Source organism: Anopheles maculipalpis, chromosome 3RL (genome assembly GCF_943734695.1).
Source record: "Anopheles maculipalpis chromosome 3RL, idAnoMacuDA_375_x, whole genome shotgun sequence".
NCBI classification, from domain to species: Eukaryota; Metazoa; Arthropoda; class Insecta; order Diptera; family Culicidae; genus Anopheles; species Anopheles maculipalpis.
The window spans coordinates 7,749,634-7,760,253 of record NC_064872.1 but is presented as its reverse complement, the minus strand read 5'-3'; the positions used below and the strand labels follow the sequence as shown (position 1 = coordinate 7,760,253).

General features: G+C 41.9%; 2 protein-coding genes across 2 annotated transcripts in view; one reads left to right on the top strand and one right to left on the bottom strand.

Moving 5' to 3' along the window:
- The window catches only part of LOC126560363 (protein Shroom), a 301,881-nt gene that overhangs the window by 131,277 nt on the left and 159,984 nt on the right, over positions 1-10,620 (bottom strand). The window contains exons 10-11 of the mRNA XM_050216324.1: positions 9,838-10,104; positions 9,490-9,761 (exon numbers count right to left, since the gene is read on the bottom strand). Coding sequence (XP_050072281.1) covers positions 9,498-9,761; positions 9,838-10,104 — 531 coding nt within the window. The 3' untranslated portion in view covers positions 9,490-9,497. The remainder of the gene's footprint in view (positions 1-9,489; positions 9,762-9,837; positions 10,105-10,620) is intronic.
- On the top strand, positions 5,729-7,701 carry LOC126564609 (gamma-butyrobetaine dioxygenase-like). The gene is made up of 3 exons (XM_050221688.1): positions 5,729-6,555; positions 7,012-7,323; positions 7,386-7,701. Exons 1-3 carry the CDS (start codon positions 5,729-5,731, stop codon positions 7,696-7,698), a joined length of 1,452 nt encoding a protein of 483 aa, XP_050077645.1. The 3' UTR covers positions 7,699-7,701.

Genomic DNA, 10,620 nt, shown 5'->3' with positions numbered 1-10,620 from the left:
TAATTAATGTGTACGTTCGTGTTCTTGAGCTGTACGACCGCTGTTCTTTGTCGAGTGTGAAAGTAAGCATGGTTTTCCCTTGTTTAGTTTTATCTTTTTACTTTTTTGCTCTACAAAACATTGATAAATAGAAGTAGTAGAAGTTAAGGTAAGCGACAACCATTAACATGGATTACCTTCGTTCTCACCTATACATATGTTCATATCACTCATTCAATGCGACATACGCTAAGTTATGTTAGAAATTAATTTCTCAAAGAAAGGAAACATTTGAAAATGACTCATTATTTTTGTTTCTGTTTAAATAACTTTCATTCTCATGAGTAAAAGCATTCATTAGAAGAAGAGAAAAACCGAAATTAATGAACAAAACGAGTGGGATAGAAAAGAAAAGAAATCAAAATTGATGGATTTGGGCTATGATTTATGAAGGTTTTTGGATTGTTCGTCTAAAAACGCAAAAAAAAAATGAGAAAACAAAAACGTACAAAGTACGGAAACTAATAAACTTCAAACGAGAAACAAAATGACTAATCTATCTCAGCTAAAAGAATGAGTAAAACAAATCGAACAAGAACCACAGGAGAGCAGAGGAAGGTGAGAGCATAAGCTTAGCTTTGGATGAAAAGAGGGTGTCAAAAGTCGGTGGGGAAAAGCAAAAAAAAAAAAAACACACACACACAACAAACAAATAGCTGGAAGCAAAATTTTAGTGTTTAGGGAAGGGAATTTTTGGATAAGCAAAGAAAAAGGGCAGCCACAAATTCAGGATTCCTTAAAGGAGATCTGCTTGTAATAATTGCTAACTATGGTGAAATGATATTTTGCTTTGGAAATTGTATTTTTTCTAAACAACCATTTTGATTATTCAATTAAACGAAAACTCACCCCCGCCTCATATGCTTATTGATATGATTAAAGATCATTGCGCAGGTTTTTTTTTCGTTGGTTTGTTTCTTGTAAATAATCTAATTATAAACATTATTATCAACTCTATTGCAAACACACCTTAACACATACAAACTAATGTGAACCCCACAATACTATTATATTCTATTGTCATGATTATTCTAATTATATTATAATCCTATATTTAGGTACGAGAGAGAGAGCGAAAGAGATAGAAAGAAAGTGAAAGGTGAAAGTTGATGGAAATGCAAAACAAACAAAAAAAGAACTATTCTCTTATTAGCGTAAGCAAGAAAATGAAATACAAAAAAAAAGGAAACAAACATAAACATATAAAAAGGTGTATGTTTGCAAAGGAATAATACGGGGAAGAAAAAGGCGAAACAGTAAGAAAGAAACCATGCAAAACTGCACCGATGTGCATCCTAAGCAGAAGGTTATAGGAAAAATAAGAATTAAACAAACAAAAACAAACAACAAATACAAAACTAACATTAAAAGCATGCAAGTAAAACTTACATTTGGTAAAACCATTGTAAAAAAGAATGATCCCGGGTTGTGTACCGGAGGAGAGAAATATTAATTGTAACGTTTAGTTTTCTTTCATTCTTCTTCCCTTCACCAGAAACACATCCACATAAACCACACACACACACAAATACATACAATGCTTACAATTAGAAGCATTCAACATGTAAAGAAACTAAGTAAGGTGTAAAACAGCACATTAGAAATACACAGAACATTGGTAGATCGTCAGGCGTGTGATGGTGATGACGAAGAGAGAAAAAGAGAGAGAGAGAGAGAGAGAAAGAGAGAGAGAGAGAGGGAGAGAGAGAAAAAAGAAAAGATAAATATTAAATTAACTATAGAGTGTAAGAGGTACATGAAGCAAAACTAAAAAAAAAACAAACAAACACACACAGATAAGGTTAATGAAGATAAGAAAGAATGAAAAGGAAACGGGATATGAAACACAACACAAGAAAGAAAAAACCCACATTTAAACAAACACAATACACAACAGAACTAAAGGGAGAAAGAAGATCGTAAGAAAAGAAGATGAAAAACAAACAAACAACAAACCGAACACGATGAAAGTAAAGTAGGTGAAGGGAAAAAGGTCCCGCAACAAGTATAACATAATAAGGATAAAGATAAAGAAAACAAAGGAAACACAAAAACACGCAGTCACACATACACTCACAGAAGAATGAAAACCGTGATCGATTATTGTCTTTTTGTAACAAAAAATGATTAAAAAAAATGTGGAACATCCAAAATATTGTGTACGGGTTGAAGTTATTATCGTGCATCCGAAAGTCGTTTTATATCGTGTAGAGACAGCGAGAGAGAGCGAAGAGATTCCTCCTGTTATCTAGCTTGAAAGCAAACAAAGATACGGTGGAGAAAACTGGACTTGGGTTAAGGGATTACATTTACAGATTACAGCGTAAATAATGGGCAGAAAGTTGACTTTACTATACTCGCTTTAGTAGGAAGATCGTGTAATATGATCACGTTTTTGCCAAAAAGGATCGAAGCAGGAATGAACGAGTTATAGTCGATTTTCCACGGGAATGCTGTTATTTTCCACAATAACTGGACAAGGGGTGGAGGGATTGGGTTGGGGTGTTGGGCAAAAAGATGTGCGGCCTCAAGACGCATCGAACGGTATGCCGGACGCCAGGATCGGACAAAGAATGGCCAAGTTATCGACGATTTTCCATGGGAATGCTGTTATTTTTCGCAATAACTGAGCGGGGGGTGGAGGGATTGGGTTGGGGTGTTCGGCAAAAAGATGCGTGGCCTCAAGACGCATCCCACGGTATGCGGAACGCCAGGATCGAAGCAGGAATGAACGAGTTATAGTCGATTTTCCATGGAAATGCTGTTATTTTCCACAATAACTGGACGAGGGGTGGAGGGATCGGGTTGGGATGCTGGGCAAAAAGATGCGCGGCTGTAAGACGCATTCAATGGTATGCCGAGCGTCCCGATCGGACCAGGAATGACCGAGTGGGAACAGGAATGCTGTTATTTTCCACAATAACTGGGCGGGGGGTGGAGGGATCGGGTTGGGGTGTTCCGCAAAACGATGCGTGGCCTCAAGACGCATCCAACGGTATGCCGGACGCCAGGATCGGACCACAACTGAGCGAGTTATCGCCGATTTTCCATGGGAATGCTGTTATTTTTCGCAATAACTGGGCGGGGGGTGGAGGGATCGGGTTGGGGTGTTCGGCAAAAAGATGCGCGGCTGCAAGACGCATCCAACGGTATGCGGAACGCCAGGATCGAAGCAGGAATGAACGAGTTATAGTCGATTTTCCACGGGAATGCTGCTGGCGGAATTTCCCGTGAGGGAGGTGATCCGGGAAAAGGGGGAACCCTTAGTACCCTTAAATATTGAAAAACTCGTTGTAGTGGACTTTTTAAAAGATATTTAAAGAAAGAAACAAAATTGAGGATGAATTTCATAAAACTTGGAAAACACTCTTAAATTGGGCGGAAAAATATTTGGCATGACGGAAAGAAAATAATTTTCTGACCACTTTTAAAATTTCCATTTGCTACCTCCTCGGCTAGTATGCTCTCCTGTTACTCCTGGTCGGATTTTGCCGCATGAAAATCCACAAAAATCCGACCAGGACCGACTGGTTGTAACAGGAGAGCATGTTTTCAAAGAGGTAGCTCGGGCAGGCCGAAAAATTCCAAATTCAAATTTAAAATCCAAAATCAGTTTTAAAATCCCGAGTCAAAATTAAAAGTTGAATTCCAAATTTAAAATTTCCAACTCAACTTTAAGTTGGATTTCGAAAATTAAAACTGGATTTGGAATTTTTGGCTGGCCCGAGCTACCTCCTCGAATGCATGCTCTCCTGTTACAACGAGTCGGTCCTGGTCGGATTTTTATGCCAGATTTTTGTGGATTTTCATGCGGCAAAATCCGACCAGGAGTAACAGGAGAGCATACTAGCCGAGGAGGTAGCAAATGGAAATTTTAAAAGTGGTCAGAAAATTATTTTCTTTCCGTCATGCCAAATATTTTTCCGCCCAATTTAAGAGTGTTTTCCAAGTTTTATGAAATTCTTCCACAATTTTGTTTCTTTCTTTAAATATCTTTAAAAAGTCCTCTAAAACGTGTTTTTCAATATTTAAGGGAACTAAGGGTTCCCCCTTCCTCCGGATCACCCCCCTCACGGGAAATTCCGCCAGCAGCATTCCCATGGAAAATCGACTATAACTCGTTCATTCCTGCTTCGATCCTGGCGTTCCGCATACCGTTGGATGCGTCTTGAGGCCACGCATCGTTTTGCCGAACACCCCAACCCGATCCCTCCACCCCCCGCCCAGTTATTGTGGAAAATAACAGCATTCCTGTTCCCACTCGGTCATTCCTGGTCCGATCGGGACGCTCGGCATACCATTGAATGAGTCTTGAGGCCACGCATTTTTTTGCCCAGCATCCCAACCCGATCCCTCCACCCCTCGTCCAGTTATTGTGGAAAATAACAGCATTCCCATGGAAAATCGGCGATAACTCGCTCAGTTGTGGTCCGATCCTGGCGTCCGGCATACCGTTGGATGCGTCTTGAGGCCACGCATCGTTTTGCGGAACACCCCAACCGATCCCTCCACCCCCCGCCCAGTTATAATGGAAAATAACAGCATTCCTGTTCCCACTCGGTCATTCCTGGTCCGATCGGGACGCTCGGTATACCATTGAATGCGTCTTGAGGCCACGCATTGTTTTGCCGAACACCCCAACCCAATCGCTCCACCCCCTGCACAGTTATTGCGAAAAATAGCATTCCCCTGGAAAATCGTCGATAACTTGGCCATTCTTTGTCCGATCCTGGCGTCCGGCATATCATTGGATGCGCCTTGAGGCCGCACATCTTTTTGCCGAACACCCCACCCCGGTCCCTCTACTCGTTCGCCCAGTTATTCGAAGGAAAAGGGGTTTACTGCGGAAAATCGGCGATAGCTCTTTCCTATTTTTATTCCGATCAAGCCGTGCAGTTTACCGTTGGATGCGTCTTTGAACCGCTCATCTTTTTGTGGAACATTTCACCCCGATTTCTTCACCCCCGACCAGTTATTTTAACGCAAAGTGGTTTTCTGCCAAATATTGGCGTTAGCTCGCTCAGTTTTGGTCCGATCGGAGTGTTCCGCACATCGTTGGATGCGTCTTTGAGCCGCGCATTTTTGGTAGATGCGGAAGAGACGATCACACAGCAGGACCTAGTGTTGAATCCCTTCCAGGTAGTTTCCCTTAATACAAACTGAGACGTACCGAGTTTTTAGTGCCGAAAAGTAGAGAATGATCATGTCCTCAGGATCACCAGCGATCTTAACTTTGTACGAATATTTTGGTGCTGATGTGAGTTATGAGATTATGAGGGAAGTGAGTCATGCTCAGCCAAGTCCATCAAACTGAAGCGCTTCATCGACGCTGTCAAGCAAAAATGTATTTGCACGACAGTCAGAATGAATACAACAATCCTATGAATAAAACCATGAAAATATAAGAATATGGATGATTTAGCTATTCTTCAAAAACTCCCAGTTTTGCAATCTCTAGGTGGATCGTAGAGATTACGATCCCACTCGTGCTTGTGTTGTTGATATAATGAGCTGAATGTCGACGCCTTGGCATCGTTTTCCCCAGTACGTTGTTGTTCATTCAGTTGTCGTCGGTCTTTCAAACGCGAAACACGCATAATAGCGCTTCAAAGTGCCCTTAAACAATACACTGTGATCGTTTTACAGTTAAATTCTTATTTATTTCGTGAGACAAACCATTCGTTGAATAATGTCACTTCTTCGCTGTGTAGCAAAGCTTAACAGAACGATCGGATCGTCAACGCTCTTAACTGCCGTGACCTCAAGTGCTGGTTTTAATTTTAGCAATCTCAATCGCAATCATACCACCACGCATTCCGGCACACATCCGTTTCGAACAGTCGCATCTTCGTCATCACCACTGCCCGTAGTAGATCGTAGCGAACCCTCGGAAGATCCACCGAATGGTTCGAGGGTAAAGTCCACCCGGCTTGTGGTACAAGAGTTGACGTCATCAAGACGCCAGATAAGGGAAGCCACCGTCGATACTACGAACTCGCGTGTGGTGCTCCGGGTGGACAAGGAACGGTACGAGTTCCCAGCAGTTTGGTTGCGCGATAACTGCCAGTGTGAGCGATGCTTCCATGACGGATCTTCTAGCCGGGTGCTGGACTGGGAACGGTTCGATGTGGATCGGGTAAAGGTGTTGCAGGTGCGTGTGGTGGACGCTGGTCATTCGTTGGAATTGGTTTGGGGACACGAAGCAATTGAAGATGGCCATCGATCGGTGTACGATCTGGATTGGCTTTTGAAGCGAAGTTTTAGGGAGCAGGACACTGAACGCTATCTGAAAGAGTGGTACCGTCCCGAACCGGTCGTTTGGGGTGTGGATGGCTTTGGGGAGGTGTTGAAGGAGTTTTCGTTTGAGGAAGTTCTGCGGGATGATGGGGCGTTGAAGTGCTGGATCGAAGCGTTGATTGCGTACGGTGTGGTCATGATCAAGGACGCTCCATTGACGGAGAAAGAATGTAGACGGTTGGCCGATCGGGTTGGATTCATTCGGAAAACACATTACGGGTAAGTAGTTCGTTTGGTGTGATTCATAAAAATAGAGAATTTTTGTTTAAAACAAACGATTAATATTGTTTAACGTTGCACAATCACAACTTTTCCGTGTTGATATAGGTCAGTAAGTGCGTTATTTCAACCGTTTATTTGGAAAGAGAAAATATTCGCTGGATGGATTGGGATGCTGGATAGCGAAAATAATTACAAAAATGATCCGTTTTTGGGTTTACGGGTAGCAGGAGAGCATCCAAATTAGCAAATAATGTTTTGAAACCATGCGAACATGCTGCCGGTGCTGAATTCTTTCAAGTGGTTGGTGGCGCCATCTATCAACCTCTAGTAATAATAAAATTCAATTTTGAATTATTTGAACCGTTGGACTCACACGTGGGACCTGAAAAATAATTCATTTCACTCAACATTAACGCTATTTCTCAAAATAAATCGTTTTTACGTTTTTTTTAGGGAAGAATTCGTCGTAAAAGCAAAAGAAGGCACCAGCAACGTCGCTTACCTATCCACACCACTGCAAATGCACACGGATCTGCCCTACTACGACTACAAACCGGGCTGCAATCTACTGCACTGTCTCGTACAGTCGAACAATCGCGTTGGTGGTGAGAACCTGCTCGCGGATGGGTTTTACGTGGCGGAACAACTGCGCCACCATTATCCGGACGATTTTCGGCTGCTTAGTGAAACGCTTGTGGATTGGAGCGATGTGGGTACGGATGAGGCAGGAAGCTTTCACAGTATCTATCGTGCACCTGTTATTTGGTGAGATTTTCTTTTCAATTGCAGTTGTTGTTAAGTCACTTAACAAACAGTTTTTTTTCCAGTATTGGACGCGATGGTCGCCTCGAGAGGATCAATCACAGTGTACCGCAGCGTGACAGCCACTTTAGCGTACCGATCGATCGGGTTGAGCCGTGGTATCGGGCGATGCAACGGTTCGTGACAATCCTTCACCGCGAAGCGGTACGTTTCAAGACCACTCCAGGCGATATTCTAACGTTCAGCAACGTTCGTATGGTACACGGGCGTACCGGTTATACAGACACCGCATCCAACACACGGCACATCGTCGGTGCGTATCTCGATTGGGATGAAATTTACTCGAAACTACGCGTCTTGAAAGCAGCTTCGGATTAGGAGGTGGTAAAAGCAAACACGCACCGAGGTGGTTCGGTTTTTTCATAATATTTTTAAATGATATTTTCGCATTCCTGGTTTCGATGATAGTATAGTTCTTTTACTTCCATTCTCAAGTTGGCGATTGTGTTCGCGAATAGGAGACTATAATAAGTTCGTGTAGTATAAGTAAACCGCATCCTCAATGCTCAATATGTTCTTCACGCGTACATATTACCTCACTAAACGGCAACGAAAACAATGCAGATATATACGATGATATTGCGTTATACGTCCCGGGACGAACTAAAAATGGAAAGCGGGAGAATCAGATACATCCGCGCTAAGGCGGGATCATCTTTCTATTTTTCTAGTATTAAGCTAGTTATTGGAGGATTTAAAAAAGGAATTAAGAGAGAAATAGGAAATCAAAAATTGAAGCATACTACATACAAACTTATAGAGCAAAAGCAAACATCGTTCGACGAGAAGAAAAGTTTGAAGTATAATAAGAAATAATCTAACAACTCGTCCCCGCATGTACACACAAACAAACAATCACTTCCCACGTTCGTTTTGCAGTTGCAGGTTAGTGTTAGAGTTACTATAAGCTCTTTCTGTCCTCTTGTCTTTCTCCTCTAAATTGATTACGTTTAAATTTTACCGCTTAAACCTACCTAAGGGCTACGCATACATAGAACTAACCTTTCTAATGCTGATTGCCAAACGAATCAGCCAGATAGTATAGTTGTAGTAGTAGTAGTAATAAGTAGCACACGAATCAAACAATTATTTTCGATAAAATCACATTTTCTTCTCTCTTTTTTCTTCTTTCATTTCTAGTTCGCTTGCGATTCTGTTCCTTTTTCGCTTCCTTTTTGTTTAAATGTTTCGATTTTTTCTTCTTTTAGTTGTAGTAGGTAGTAACACAGAGGGGTTGTAATATGTTTCCTTGTTTTTTCTCTTCTTTTCTTTTCACTTTTTAATGTTGTTTTTTCCTAAAAACGCGATTTTTTTCATGTTCTTCCTCTTTTTTACATTCTTATAAGTTTAAGATCATTCTTAAAAAGAGAAAAAAATTGCTGTAAGCACCATTATTGCATTATGGAAGATTTATGATGCGCACAGAAACAATAATTACCGGAAACTTCGGAAAGAGAGTACATGGGGAACATTGCTTAAAATTGTAAAAAACGAACGAAAAAAAAATAAAAAAAAACTATCTCAAACAAAGAAACACACAAAATACTAATGATAATCACACGAAACTGGGAGGAATATAAAATGCTATAAAAAGGAAAGAGTATATTGTGGTGGGGGTGCAATTGAAGGAAAAGGGAGCCGGGAAAACACTGTTATGGGTAAAAGCGGTGCAACACTCTTTGAATTTCAACTTTCAACACCGTTGAAATGCAAGAACTTGATCCGTTGGAGTAGAAAAAGTAAGAGAAAAATTGAACAATAAACAGCAAAAGGAGAGTAGAACAATAGAAGAAAGGCGCGAGAGGATAATTAGAAACATTATGACCTAAAATTCTATCTAATTGCTCTGCTCTGATGTAAGCAGCTAGTCCAACTCAGGACTTTGACTAATTTACAGCAAAAAAATCGATCAAAAAAGAAACACAATAGTAGCGGTGTCACCTTTTTTTTCTTTTCTCCTCCCTATATATACACAAAATGCACTTCGTCGGCCTCAAACACTTAAAACTACTCACGCACGCACACACGCTTTCAAACGCACACAAGAAGAATATGAAAAAAACAGCCAAAAAATAACACGAACACACTACGCTCCGCAATCCGGGACACTACCATCACTAGCACTCGCTTTGTACGAGCGTATCCTTCAGCGCGGTCAATTGCTCCTCGCCGAGCTTGATCTTGTCCGCGATTTCCCGCGAATCCACAATCAACTTTGCCTTCATGTTGATGAAGTAATCGTAGTCCGCGTACTCCTCGATCGTGAGCGACTGTTCGAGGATGCGTGCGATCGTGGAGCCACGCTGATCGATATCATCCTTCAGCTGCTTCGCCTCGTCCAGCTGCTCCAGCAATCGTTCCCGTTTCGCTTCCAGGATCTTCTAAAGGCAAAATATAAAATTCGTATTAATATCTTCGCACTCGACGCATTCCTTTCCCCCAAACAGTGCATAATACCTTATCCGGATGGTTGGCATCGATCATGTGTAGTGCGTTCTCGGTTCGGGCAAGCCTACCGGACAGCGATAGGAGCAGCATCGTAATGTACCCGACGTCATCCACGTACGAGCGAAACTTGGAAGCATCCGTTGGGCGCACCTTTTGCGCTACCTTTAGTGCGACATCGTTGCCGAGCAGATCGTTCGCGTTGCTTTCCTCCGCGATATTCGTTTGCTCGTTCGTTAGGACTAGTAGCTTCTTGCCAAGCCGTTGGACAAGTTCCTCCTGTAAAGCAGCGAGAGGCGTGATTAATGCATTTGGACGTTACACGCGTCAGGGCTTGTTAGCAAGTCCGAGTTTGCTTGTTGGAACTGGAAACTGTGCAAATTCGAAGATTTGAGCGGAAAACGAGCAGTGAATCGAATTGGGCGATCGAAACGATGGAAATGAAGCGTTCCTAGTGAGGAATAGAGGCTACGATTATGCAAGTTGATAGCGTGACAGACGTGTTAATCTAATATTAGATACGAGGTTTACATAAGCTGGTGTTATAGGCCAGACAGTTCCGCTAAGAAGAAGACGAGCTATGACTTCTGGACCGTTCGCCGACCAGTGAGGATAGACTAACCTACTACGTGATATCATTAAGAATAGGGCGCGATTATCACCCGGGATGTCAGAGTGAGGCAAGAAGAAGATCTATATATTCAGTATTGGCTACACATGTTCTAAGATAACACATAACACACCTCATAGATGACATAAAAATGTTATGTCTACAGGCAGCTGATAAGACGAGAA

Coding starts and splice junctions, on each gene's coding strand:
- LOC126564609 (XM_050221688.1), top strand. CDS start 5,729: ATGTCACTTCTTCGCTGTGTAGCAAAGCTTAACAGAACGATCGGATCG. Junction 6,556..7,011: donor ATTCGGAAAACACATTACGG/GTAAGTAGTTCG, acceptor CGTTTTTTTTAG/GGAAGAATTCGTCGTAAAAG. Junction 7,324..7,385: donor TATCGTGCACCTGTTATTTG/GTGAGATTTTCT, acceptor TTTTTTTTCCAG/TATTGGACGCGATGGTCGCC.